Raw genomic sequence first — 14974 nt, 5'->3', positions numbered from 1 at the left:
AGGTTCCCCTTCCTCAGAGTGACAAAGTGATCCAGTTAGGCATTTATTGGTTAGTCATTTTTGTAAAGCCCTCTCTAAAATCTATTAGTTCATCTAACACTACCCTCCCCACAGGTTTACAATGCTAGTGTCTAAGGATGGCTATGTTGCGCCTTCATTTGTATAGTGGAGGAGTGATTATGGCCACCCTATGCAGCTGTTAGACACCATGGGGCCCCATACAGCCAACCTGATAGGACCCCCCCCCCCCCAAAAAAAAACACCCCAGTTTACTATGCTTCAGTTAAGAATGAACAAAGTGAGTGATCGGTACTGATCACTCATTGTGTTCATTCAAGAAAGAATGAGGCTGCTAAATGTGACATTTACCAGACCCTTCCCCCACTCTCTACCCTAAAGGATCCTATTGTGTGCTTGCTGGTGGGAAAGAGGGAAGCCAGTAGCACTGCAGGGGGTGGGGACACACAGGAGGGCCTGGGCAGCAGGGGGGAAACATATGGTGCACAGTGAGGGTGATGCGTGTGGTGGTGGGGGGGGGGGAATTAATGGAACTGATCCCCTGTATGGTTTTCTCTGTAGCAACTGAAAACTAGTGGGAGGGAAAGGAGAAGATGCCAGCTTTCAGCTGCTGCAGAAAGAGCCTTACAGGAGTTCAGTACCAGTAATTGTCTCCCCGCTGTGTTGATCACCCTCCCTGCCCACATCTGATTCACCCAGCTGCCTGGGCCCCGTACAGGACTGGACAGGAGTTGTGCTACTGGTTGAATGACTAGGTAAAAATAAAGGAAAAAGAAAGCTTAAAACAGCCACCTTTTAAAAACTAGTAAGCTGCAATATATGACAAACTAATTTTTCCACTTGTGGGGTTGCTTTTAATGACATTATGTACATAAAGAACAACCCTGAATACAGTGTAACAAGAATATTGGAATATTGTTACAATTTATTAATAACAATGCCTTGAATAAGGTTTCTCAGGCTTCAATTTATAACATGAGTTTCTGTCAGCACTCCTGCAGCACAGGCTGGGACCTATCAAAATGACATGTGGTGCTATTGATTTCTGACAGCTCTGGAGCCGTGGCAGAGGAGAAAGACCAGGGAGAACCAGGTTGCCCCTAGCACTTTGTTGAAGATTTTTGGGTGTCCCTCACACTCCCAAGATCCATTACTGGTTAAAGAGGATCTTCAGTCAGAAAAATTAGAAGTTAGCAGCTACAAATAATGTAGCCATTGACTTTAAATTTAAAGACACTTACCAGTTTAGAAATCCAGTGCTGTCCTCAGCCGGGCTGGTTCTTTGCTGGTCTTCAGGTCCACGGCGCAGCCATTTTGTATGTGGGAAGCCAGCTGTGACTCCCTGTAACTTCACAGTTGGCTTCCTACTGCACATGCGTGTGTCGGCTGCACTTTGTAAACAGGCTTGCAGCCTCCTAGGACCTGTGACGTGTCCCAGAAGGTTGCCGGCAGGATAGGGAGGGAGCAACTAGGGGAACCCAATGGAAGTGGGAGCAGGTACCTGTCAGAAATAGGTACCCACTTCCTTTAAAAAAAAAAAAAAAAAAAAAAAACCTAGCAAAAATATTACAGGAGAGGGGGAGGATTACAAAAAGCAGAACTTCTGTTTTAGGATGAAGTTTTGCTTTAATATAATACAGGATTCAAATCACTGCAACATTTTATCATAGACAGTCATGTCAGACATGCTACAGTAAATGTACTACAGATGGTTTTGAAGTGTCCATCCGGCAGCAAGACACATTCCATAGCAGAGCCCCCCTGGTACAAGCCATTGACATTTAACATGGTCAGCAATGACTTACCTTGAGTGATTCCTTTTTTGTAAGTTTGCTTGAGGCAGATGCAATGTCTTTTTCAGACCCATTATATAATTTAGACTCTGACTGCAAAGGAACAACCAATTGTAGGGAACATTATAAATACAAATGTAGGTAAAAGATTAACATTCACCATTATTTTCTTGTGTTATATACTGTAACAAGAAGCTTATAGAAATACTGTAATGTAAAGTATATCCCTAGATCAGGGGTCTCCAAACTTTGTAAACAAAGTGCCAGTTTACGCTCCTTCAGACTTTAGGGTGGGGGGCACATTGTTGCCATTGGGAGTAGATAATGCCCCAGCCTGGGTGGTCAGGGTGGTAAAAAAAAATATGTGGCACCCCTGTGGTCAGTAGGAGGAGAAATAGTGCCCCATCATTGGTATTAGCAGGTGGAATAGTACCCCATCGTTGGTATCAGTGGGAGGAATATTGCCCCATCACTGGTATCAGATTAAGTTGTTATGTCCCATCATTGGTGTCAGAGGGAGGAACTGTTGGTGTCAGTGTGGGGAATAGTGCCTTGTATCAGTGGAAGGAATTGTGTCCCAAGGCAAGCAAAGGGCCACATCTGGCCACAGTTTGGAGACCACTGCACTAGATGATAAAACTTAGAAAAAAATATACGAGTATAACTATACACTTGGGAATACATAATTAGGAATCTGAGAAAACAAATAACACATTTCATAAAAAAAACAGATTTCCTCCATCTTTCTCTATGGTAGTTAGGAAAAATAAAAGTAAACATGCAGTTTTTCTTAATATTTCACATGCCATATTCTAAATCTACCACCACCAGAAGCTGTTATTTCAGTTTTGGATAGATGCATGTGCATTACCCATTGTCTAAATTCTTCTGCCAAGATCTCTGTCCCTGAGCTCTCAACACCACTCATTTACCACAATCACTGCTATGAGGCTACAATCCTCCCCAAATTCATTTTTAATTACGTAGTGCTGTGATGGAGTGGGAGAGGAGCTACATATTGATTACTAGAGAGATGTAGCTAGTACTGGAGAAAAGCAGCCACTGAATGATTCACCTAATCAGCACCCACCATTTACTTATTAAGTACTTTAGATGGACTATCCTTCTAGGCTTCATTTGTGAATGTCTTGACACCTTCTACCATCTGTGAATCTCTTTTGTTGATCGTTCTTGATTGCAAAGCTAGAGAACAACTGTATGAGATTGAATCACTTTTATTAAGGCTGATCAATTCCCATGAGCCTCTGGAGCTCTACTACATACAGCAAAACTTAGAACAAATATCAAATATTTAACCATGCATCCTAATAACTGTCCATTGCTACATAACACAAACACATCTGGACTTCTGGGGGACATTTAGTGATAAAGGAAGTTGAACCAGATAATTGGCAAGGAAAGGATGTATGAGATTACCTTGCTCTTGGACATGGAGTGAGAAGAGTCATCTTTAATTTGCAAGGTTTCATCCTTGCCCCTGTCGAAACCTAGAACAGATTTAAGAATACACTTTACTGATTTACACAAAAACAATATATCATTTTAAGGCTTCATTCATGCAGATGTACCGATTTGTATTTCCATGTGAAGTGTGATGCATACAGCTGGCCACCTGTACAGAACACCTGTGCATCCCACATGGGTGAAGGCTGCTGTTCGCCCGGGTATACAGATCGGTAAGTCTGTGTGAGTGTGGCCCAAAAGTTTTGAAACATAATAGAAATGCTGGATATTAAAAATAAACATAAGGGACAAGATAGCACTGTTATAAACACATATCTCTGTTTTCGTGTTAAGTTTTTCTTGTTAAAGGTACTTATTTTTAAAGTTTTAATAAGTTTATCTATACAAGATAAGGAACACATTTCAGACATTGCACATATCAATACAGTGATTTAAAATTGCATTTTTTTTTCAGGTATTACATCTCGGTACATGTGCTTTGTAAACAGAATTATGTAATATAATGGTATTAATAAGCATCCAGAATAACAATGAAAACAGTGATGTACATTTAGTCACAAAGACTGACAACATGTGTCACAGTCTGCCTGTTTAAGGAAAGTAATATGTTCCATTGGAATATTTGGGGACCAGGCTCTTGGTCACATTCATGAGGTGTGGTATCAATTTCCTATATCTGTAAGAAGACATCATTAGGAGGTTGGTAAATTGCTTCCAGTAAGTTTCAATAAGTGGGAAAGAGTACCAGGTGCCAGATCACCAGCACATTGGGGAAAGCTGAGGATCTAGTGCAATGGGTCTATGTACCAATATGCTTCAAGCTGCACTCCGATATATTAAGGTTGATAGAAGAAGCAAGAGTTAAGAGACGGATTTTGAACCAATGACTGTCAGAAAAGGTGTGAGACATTTCCTTCTCCCTGTGCTAGGCACAGGGAGGCACTATCAAGTGGGGTGGTCTCCTACATCATGGTGCCTGTATAGTTCCGACCATGATATTACTATAAGGAGCGGCATGAGACTTGGATCCTACACAGAGGTAGGAAGTGCCACTAATTAATAATGCTGGGGCACCATACATTATACGGATACCAATGCTAAGTTACCATTCTTCCCATTGACAATAATGCTGAGGCACAGTTCCTCCTACTTAAATCAATGCTGGAGCACCATTCCTCCCAATGACACCAATGATACGGGACCAATCTTCCCACTGATCGAAATGCTGGGGCACCATTTCTCCCACTGACACCAATGTTGGGCCACCATTCCTCCCACTGACACCAATGCTGGGGCACCATTTAGAATACAGACCACTAGATACCAATACTGAGGTACAATTCCTCCCATTGGCCACCAATCCTGGAGCAATATTTCTCAGTGAAACCAATTCTGGGGCACCATTCTCGCTGACCACTGACACCAAAATTAAGACTTCTTTCCTCCCACTGACACCAATAATTGTGTACCATTCTTCCTGAAAACCACTGTGACAACAGTGATGAGGCAACAGTTCTTCCAATGACACCAATGATGGGACACTATTCCTGCCACTAACATCAATGATGGTGTACCATTTCTCGCACTAGCATCTATGCTAGGGCCCGATTCCTCCCACTGACACTAATGTTGAGGCTTCATGACATCACCATAAGGAGTGTCATAGGACTGGGACACTGCACAGAGGCAAATTCCACTGAAAACTAATACTGGACCACCACTCCTCACACTAACATTAAGGCTAGGGCACCATTTCTTCCACTGATACTAATGCTGAGCAACTGTTTCTCTCACTGATATCAATGTTGGACCACCATTCCTTCCACTGACACAGATAATGAGGCACAATTCCTTTAATTGACCCCAAACAAGGAGTACCACTCCTCCCACTGACCCCAATCATGGAGTACCACTCCTCCCACTGACCCCAATCATGGAGTACCACTCCTCTCACTGATCCCAATCATGGAGTACCACTCCTCCCACTGATCCCAATCATGGAGTACCACTCCTCCCACTGATCCCAATCATGGAGTACCACTCCTCCCACTGATCCCAATCATGGAGTACCACTCCTCCCACTGATCCCAATCATGGAGTACCACTCCTCCCACTGATCCCAATCATGGAGTACCACTCCTCCCACTGATCCCAATCATGGAGTACCACTCCTCCCACTGATCCCAATCATGGAGTACCACTCCTCCCACTAACCCAAGGGCATTAATTACAGTCTTTGACGCCAGGATGTTTATTACTCTCCCTTATCACTGCCATAGGGGAATGTTTTACTCTCACTGACCTCCAATTCTTTTTATTCCAATGGATGCTTGCCCAAAACAGTGTGACCGACAGTGACTTGCCTTTTGTTAAAAAATTTGAGGATCACTGGTTTTAAGCTTTATGCTACAATAAAAAGCCATTTGGAAAGGACGTGTAGTGGTCAGGTATTCTTTGAGCTTGCAAAGCTATTGGTGGGTACATGGGATCATAGTCTCTGAATGGAAAGAATGGCCAAAAGCAATTACATACAAGCATGGCTTATTCACTGATTGGGAATCTACATAAAATCCTTCCTCTTGTCCCTTACCCATTCAAATGACCCAGAGAGTGTGAGGGGGCTGGAAGACACTATGAGTTGCAAAGTGTCACTGAATAGTTGGCAGTTTCAAAGGTGAATTTGATTTACACCTAGAATGCAGCTATAAACCATACATTGCATTATACATCTTTCAAGTAACATGGTAAATGAGTACTTCAAAAGGTGTGTGTTCTTTGTGTTGTACTGGCTCTAAAAAATTTTCAGTAACTTCTGTGCAAACAAAAGCTACTTTCAGCATCTGTAGGTCTAAAGATACACAGTGGCTAAATGGTTAGCACTTCCGCCTGGCAGTACTAGGGTTGCTGGTTCGAATCCCAACCCCAGCACCACCTGCCTGGAGTTTGCATGTTCTCCCTGTGACTGCATGGGTTTCCTCTGGGTACTCCGGTTTCCTCCCACACTCCACAGACATGCTGGTAGGTTAATTGGCTCCTGTCTAAATTGGCCCTAGTATGCATATGTATGAATGTGAGAGTTAGGGACTTTAGATTGTACGATTGTACACTGATGTGAATGTACAATATATATGTAAAGCGCTGCGTAAAATTGACAGTGCTATATAAATACCTGAAATAAATAAAGATGAACACAGACAGCTAAAGCACTGGTACATTTATGCTACTTCTTGGGTGGTAAATCTAGAGTTTCTTCTCCAAACTAATATCTGTGTCTCATGATAAGTAACCTGAGAATATGGCCATAGATTTTCTATAAAAGTTAGGCATCCTTGCAATCATCGATCACGTACACGTACCAGCGGACAGTGAAGTGTCAGAAGCTTCAATTAACATTGTGGGAACAAAAACAGCTATTCTGAGGAAAATCACCACTCAGAACACAGCAAAATAAAGCAATAATTTGTACATGATTGTTTAACAACCGCAGAACAAACATTATTCTACAATTACAAGCTTAAAATTTGCATTCCAATTTGTAATTTTTCCACAAACTGAACATTGCTATGCAAAACTCAAAGTACAAACAAAACTCCCAAACCAGATAGAAAAGGTCTTTTCAATTAAATAACTAGGTAAGTTAAATATTTTATTTATATATATATATATATATCTGGAATTATTCAAATGAATGTTAACATATTCTGCGGCCCACATTTGGTGGGATGGAATAATTTTTCAGAGAACACATCCTAGGGTTAGTACAGCAACATAAAACATGTTATAATAAAGTCTTTCTAATCCTTGGAAATTCAAACGGAGCATGTGATCAAATGATGTATATGCAAAGGCAACCCTTGAATTATATGTCAAACTGATCGATAAATCCAGAAATAAAGACAGCTCAAATGATTGAATATGCAAATCTTGACTTTTCTGCAAGTCAAGCTTATAGCTGCCCAGCACCCCTGCATATAGCTTATGCTGCTAGCCTTAGTGAATAGATAGGAAAGGACATTATATTCACTGGTTTTAAACTTTTTCATTTATTTACATTTCTTCAGTTGCTTCCCGGTATCTGGCCTAGGCCAAATTGATGTCACATCGCAGGAATTTTCATGAGCGTTTTTGTTTTCGGTCATCTAGAAGAGGGGTTTTCTCAGCTAAACACACCCTCCCACCTGCAAGCCTGGCCTAAGGGCATATGGATTGCAGGAAGCAAAGCTATATGAATCATCTGCCCTTACTCAGGATGGCTGTAACTAGAAATACTAGGGGGCTTTTCCATCCTTTCTGGCCCAGCTGTGCACATATGGTGCGCTAATTTCAAGATGCACTACACTAAATCCGAGGCAATGGAAGACATTTCTGGGGAACACCCCTTGGACCGTTAAATACATTCAAAAGGGGATGGGGAGGGAGGGGGGGTCATAAATGATGCTATATGTTCAGTAAAGCACCACAGAATATGTATGTCCAACCACTGAAATAATGTAATGACCACTGGATTTTATGGTCGTATAACAGCACCAGAATCCACGAGCAGATGGTGCTGCAGAAAAGATATGGAATCACATCTCTGGTTCATGATAAAAATATGGGAACTGAAGGATGTGTAAATCACGTTAGGTTTCTTTTTTTTTTTTTTCTTTTTAAGAATTTTAGCGGAAAAAAAATGAATGGCCATGTGAACTTTTTACTAAAGCAATATGCCCAACAAAGCACAGTGAGTAAGGATACGCTTTTATAAAAATGGAGTGCATGCTGCCTTGGACATTCTAAACTGGACATCCCAGGAATGCTTCAAGTCAATGTGCTTACTTTATTGTGAACTGCAGACAATGCCCAACTGTGTGATCTAAAAACGCTGGAGAAAAACTCAAATCTTTTACACTCCCTGACATTTACAAAGGGCACTTGGACAAGGCTGTTTATTGAGACACTCCTCCATTTACCAACATATTTCAGTCTACACTGTGTGCCAGTATGTTAGACTAGCTGAGCACAATAAATGCTAGTAAATCCATTGGACAGCTTCCAAGTACATCCATAATGGTATAATCACTAACTATATTACATTTTGCTTTAACCATAACATACTGTATATAGTGTAAAAAAGCGGATAAAATGCTATTGCAGTTTTGGATAGACTTCACAAGTAGAATCACCAACCTTTCTTATATCCTTTGGCCCAAAGCTCTCAATAAAAACAAACATTTAAACCATTAAAAAAAAAAATGTGCTTACTAACATCACATAACTATACTAACAGCAAGCTGTAATTTTATCACACAAATCTGTTTACCATTCCCCAAAAGACTTAATATGACAGCAGGGACAAGGTTCCAGTGAAGGTTCCCTTGTCAATAAAAAAGATGTTCCAAAGTACATTCAAGCACTTATATCAGTTGTATGTAAAAATCTATTATAGCCAAAATGTAGTCAAAGTAAATGTACATTGAGAATTACCATTACCTTACATAATCAGTTTTTGGAAATCAATTTCAGTGGCATCCTGGCCAACTAGGAAAAAACTAGTCACTGTCCATGGTTTACAAAGGTCTGGGAACACTATAATCAGTAATCCGTCTTAATTTTTTTTGTCCAGAACCACCTGCTGTGTCTGGACTCTCTATGGCCCGTCCCCCAGATTCGCAGTATTACCATTACAGTATGGTAGGAGATAGTGTTTACAAATTTGGGTTACTTTTTTTTGTTGTTTTTAGATCACTGACTTTTTTTTTTACTTGGAAACTCACAGTCCAATTTATTTTTTTTAACCACATCGATATAAGCAAGGGGGAGACACCGCCTTCCTTTGCAGGCTGTTCTTCAATTTTCTGTGCGGAGAGATTTTGACTGACAATTACTCATGCAACACTGTACCTAAATTAATTTTATATCATTTTTGAGTCCACTGGGTATTTTTATTTTTTACTGTAGAAGGAAAAAAAAAACAGACTAAACATTTTAAAGAAGAAAAAAAGTTTCCCTTACTGTTAGAGGTGATTGTAGCCGTATTAGTGCACTTGCGACAGAAACAATTGAGTACTGTCCGTGATACTTTTTTTATTTGCACTAACATACAATTTTGAGGACAAGCTTTTGGGGAATGTCCCCTTCTTCAAGGTCCAAGCAGTACTGCTTGGGCCTTGAAGAAGGGGACACTCCCCGAAAGCTTGTCCTCAAAATTGTATGTTAGTGCAAATAAAAAAAGTATCACGGACCTTACTGTTAGAAAACAGATCAAATAAAAAGCTGGGACAGTTGATTCCAAAGTGACCCCTTTTTTTGAAAGTGGACAACCTAAGGAGATCTTATTTTTTGCAAAAATGTTTTTTACCTTCATGCATTCTATACATGAAGGTTAAAACCTTCTGTGTGCAGCATCAACCCCTGCCCCCCCTAATACTCACCTAAGCCCCCTCTCGATCCAGCGATGTTCACTGGAGTCTCGGCTATCCCCAGACTCCCTCTTCTCATTGGCTAAGACAGAAGCGAGAGCCATTGGCTCCCACTGTTTTCAATCACAGCCAGTGAGCCAATGAGAAGAGAAAGGGGCCAAGCCACGGTTCCGTGTGTGAATGGACACACAGAGCAGCGGGTGCTCCCATAGCAAACTGCTTGCTGTGGGGGCACCCGACAGGAAAGAGGAGACAAGAGCACCGGCTGGGGACCCGAGAAGAGGAGCATCCAGGCTGCTCTGTACAAAACCACCACAAACAGCAGGTAAGTATAGAAATGTTTGTTATTTTTTCTTAAAAATTAAGCCTTTGGAATCACTTTAATACATAAGGGGCAAATAAGATGTTTAAAAAGGGCAAATTGACAAATAATATTACTGATGTTAATTAATGTGTTTATATAGAGAAATATGGATTAATACTACCCCAATGCTATAATGCTATAATGTAAAGAATGAAAAACATTGTTTGACATGCTCTCTTATGCCACACAAATGTTTATTTTTGTTTTCTATGTATAACTACAGAAACAGAAGAATAGCTCAGAGGGCATTGATATTGCTACAGTTACATTTTACGCCCTACTGTCCTAAATTTGTCAACTAGAAATCTTGCATTCAATAATGGTGAAATGTATCATCCAATCGCATCTGATCTGCCAGGGACTGATATAATTGGCATCACCTGACAGATTGTTATGAGCAGCATGGACACTTTCAATTCATGGATTAGACACCAAAGTGATTATTCAGACCCGTGTTCATTTACTATACCTTAATATTGCGTGGTATACACATTAACACTGCATGGTACAGACATTAACACTGCGTGGTATACACATTAACACTGCATGGTACAGACATTAACACTGCGTGGTATACACATTAACACTGCATGGTACAGACATTAACACTGCGTGGTATACACATTAACACTGCATGGTACAGACATTAACACTGCGTGGTATACACATTAACACTGCGTGGTATACACATTAACACTGCGTGGTACAGACATTAACACTGCGTGGTATACACATTAACACTGCGTGGTATACACATTAACACTGCGTGGTACAGACATTAACACTGCGTGGCATAGACATTTACACTGCATGGCATAGACATTAACACTGCGTGGCATAGACATTTACACTGCATGGCATAGACATTAACACTGCGTGGCATAGACATTTACACTGCATGGCATAGACATTCACATTGCGTGGTATAGACAGTAACACTGCATGGTATAGACATTTACACTGCATGGTACAGACATTAACCCTTTCCAAAAAATGCAGCAGCTCAAAAAAGCATTGATGTGAACGTGTCACATAGGAAACCATTTTAAATGGACTGTAGTGCATTTCTACAAAAAGCACCAAACAACACATGGCTGTGAACCAGGCTTCAATGGGGAGGTGCATTTTTGGTGCATTTTTTTTTTCCTGACCAAATATGCATAACAAATGCGGCAAGTGGTATTTTTAACACCGCAAGGGGAGTGCAATGGCCCAGTGTGAAGACATACATTGAACATAAAGGAATGCATTTTTCTTGCTTTTCTTTAAGCAAGAACACTTCAAAAACTGTTCAAAAAGGTGCTGAAAATGAATTCATATTCATTTAAATTTATGAACATAATTAAAAAAGTAAAATTATATATATATATATATATAATTAAATATAATATTATTAAATATAATATTACATACTTAAAAAAAAAACCTGTTGGTTTTCGGCCAAATTCATCCTGCATTTTCGGTTTTAGTCCAGAATTTTGATTTTGGTGCACCACTAATACAGATTAAAGTGAAACCACTTTAGACCCCATTCACACCTGAGCGCTTTTTCATGCAATTTCTGAATGTTCAAGATTATTTTCAATGAGTTCTAAACATTGCGTTACTTGTCGTGTGATAGAAAAAGTATATGAGCTTCTTTAGGACACATCGCTCATATTCTTTAATGGAAATGCCTGAAATATGTTCTGCTCATGCACAATAATTTGCACATATGAACATGAAAAGAAGAACCTTGCAATTGCCTGCCTAGGCTCCGGATATGTATGAGAAGGGGACTGGAAAGGCTGCAGAATTTATGGAACAAAAGCCCACTACAGCCAACTGAAGAACCAACTAAGAATTTGTACAAAAACAGACTTTACATTTACTGGCATTTGAGAGGATGACGTCTCCTATTCATATGCAGAAACTCTCCCCATGGTTGCAAATAGTAGTCAATCAGTTGAAACCTTTTAGATTGCAAAATTCCTCACCAAAAAACAATTTTTTGCAAAGTGAACAAAAAAGAAATCGGACCCAACTTTAAATATCTGAGTCACACATGGACCAAAAAACACAGTCTCTGAGTCTGACATTTTTTCTGCCTATACAAGATCTACTGCAAGCATATGCCATGTGGATAACATAAAGTAATTTAATAAAACTGATTCGGTATATTAAAATGTACAAAGGCATGCCTAATTCCCTAGGTAATTTTGAAGAAATGAGAGTTCATTAACATTCGCACCTTATGTCACGACTGCAAAATCTCATGTGGCGAAATCATGTGACTCAGATGAAAGATGAATTAAGAAATAAGATCCGGCTTTGGCATTACGCAAATACGACAACACTACAAGCAGCAGAGGAAGGAGATATGGAAGGTCTCAGGGTGATGCTGCATTTCAGGATAGGTATGGAGATAGCCTTGATCCTGATTATGATAAGAAAGTACTTAGCTGGAGGAATAAGCAGCAATGTGCTGACAGGAGGCTTTTATAAGATTCCTTTATTAGAAGAAGAAAACACAACACACGCCTTACCCTACAAAGCAAGTACATCCCACATGGAGGCTTAAACATATCGCCGCAGGAAATTCCTAAGAATAAATTTATACTTGTTATGGTCAGTATTATTGCTCACAATATCACTGAGCATTATTAATGGGGTTTTCTACCATAGCTATGTAATATATTCAATCCCCCAATAAAGCAAACCTTAACATCCTCCTTTTCCTGAAAACGGATGCCAGAATACTGTATTTCCTTTGCTGAATTTAAATTTACGAAGTGTTGCTAATATTCCTTGTGACAGAGTTTGAGCTAAAGTAAGAATGTGGTGGAATGGAGATACTGGTTGCAGTAGGATGCAGATTGGGATGGTTGTGGACTTCAGGGAAGCCGGGTGAGGAAAATAAGTCAGTCACCATTTAAAAGGTTGATCAAAAAATTACAAAGAAAAAGAAGAAAGCTGGCAGCTCGATATTCTGCAATGAATACATTTATTATAGCAGATGGAGTACAAAAAAATATAAAGGCTTATGTGTTTTGGAATGTAGCCTTATTCCTAACCAAAAAATTCTTCTGTTGGGCCTGGAGCTCAGGCTGTGGAAGATTGATCAGGTAGGTCCAACAGCCTGGCTTGCCCTTGTTGTTAAGTCCACCCACTAGGATACTTTGCTCATGGAGGGCCAAGAAGACTTGAAGGAAGGCGGTTGTGTAAATGACTTTTAAAAAGTGAACAGATAGGATGTTTTTTCCCTGCGAGAGCACATGCAGATTTCATCAACCAAACTGTTGGTTCAGGCTGAGCAAAAGCCTATTACATGGACTAAAGTATTTGCTCAGTTGAGAAGGACTTTGTTTCCTTGTTTTTACTGCTAAACTGAAATGATTTTCAGTTAACACCAGTAATGAAAATAAATGTGGAACCAGTAATCCCTCAAAAGAGACTATGTTGTACAGTGTCTTCCAACCATAAAGCTAGCAGTTTAGTGTGTCCCTTGTCATGCCTGTAAACAGAAATAGTTTTGGTCAAAAACCAGTGTTGTGGAACACCAAGGAAAATTGAATCTTTAAACCCTACTGGGAATCTTCAAAGCTGATGCAAAGGATTTGAAATGGTCACAGGTCACCTCAAACCCCTAACTACCACTCATTACCCTATCTTTCCTCAATATTGTACTCTTCTTTTGCCCTGTGATACATTGGGGCATAGCCTCCTTCAGTAGTCTGACATAGTTCATTGGAACTGTATCTTTGTTACAACAGAACACATTGTGCCTTGTGTATTGTAATCTTGTCACTGTAACTCATTACAATAGGCTATTTTATGGATCCCCAGTATTTAACTTTAATAAATATTAAATATGTTTAGCATTAAACAGAAATGCTAATGAAAAACAGACTGATAAAGTACCAACCGCTAAATTAATTTTAGAAACAGAACAGTTCACTTTAAATCTCTTGATAAATAAAAGGTAAATGATCCACATTCTAAAAGATGAATTTAATGCTATTAAAGCACTGTAACCAAGTCCTTCTCTAGTGTCTGCATTTTTCTTATTAAGTTGGTAGGCAGGAGAGCCAAGGCCAGATTCCTAAGATTTCACAGAAATTTTCATTAAAAAGTAAATTTTAATATTTTTAAATCAACAGCTTACATCTCTAAGGCCCCTTTCGCACTAGCGGTCCGATCGGGTTTTTCAGGCGGACACGAACGAATCCTCCATTCTTCTCTATGGAGAGGCAGGTTAAAACAAACATGTCCAATTAAACCTGCTTACATCCAATTCGACCCGGTCTACTGAAAGCCGAGCTGTGTCTGTGTCCGCTCTGCATAAACAGAGCAGACACAGACCTGTCATATGCCTACTCAGCGTGTGAAAGGGGTTCTTTTGCCTTGTTACACTATCACATGGCCTTTCTGATTGAGGTTCAAAGAGGCTGTTTCATCACACACTATGCATACATGGTGAAGTCATGTCATCATCAGAAAACCTGCCCTAACAAATGGCATGTAACCATCATAGGAGAGCATGCTAGTAAAACAATGTGGCTGCAAAGAGGATGTGTAAGGTTAACAGCACTGAGATGCAAAAAGGATGACTAAACAATGAAAACAAAAATTTAATTTACCCCTTTCCACCGCCACCTCTGGCCCTTTCAGAGGATCTAAATACCAAGAGGGGGAGAGCTTGTGACCGCTGTGAATGGCTGTCACACTGGTCACATGACTGGAAGCTCCTAATTGCAAATATGCACCAAGAGCTCCCCATGACATCTTAGTTACTGTGCTTGGAGTACGCAGTAGGCCTAAAGTTTAGCAACAGAAACATATTAATTATCATGTCAGCAGAAAGTCAACAATGCAGAGTGACCTTTATTGCAAGGCTACAGATTGTAACATATCTTTATCTCCTTCTATTGGTT

General features: G+C 40.0%; 1 protein-coding gene across 7 annotated transcripts in view; it reads right to left on the bottom strand.

The window, feature by feature from the left end:
* OSBPL8 (oxysterol binding protein like 8) overlaps positions 1–14974 on the bottom strand; it is a 385291-nt gene that overhangs the window by 64914 nt on the left and 305403 nt on the right. For all 7 annotated transcript variants that reach the window (XM_089674075.1, XM_089674076.1, XM_089674080.1 and 4 more), the window contains 2 exons: positions 3249–3319; positions 1824–1904 (listed from right to left, as the gene is read on the bottom strand). In XM_089674075.1, the coding sequence (XP_089530201.1) occupies positions 1824–1904; positions 3249–3319 (152 nt within the window). The remainder of the gene's footprint in view (positions 1–1823; positions 1905–3248; positions 3320–14974) is intronic.

The sequence above is a fragment of the Staurois parvus genome, unplaced genomic scaffold (genome assembly GCF_062004578.1).
Source record: "Staurois parvus isolate SC_StPar_1 unplaced genomic scaffold, SC_StPar_1.0 ptg000147l, whole genome shotgun sequence".
NCBI lineage: Eukaryota > Metazoa > Chordata > Amphibia > Anura > Ranidae > Staurois > Staurois parvus.
This window is presented reverse-complemented; position numbering and strand designations above follow the sequence as displayed.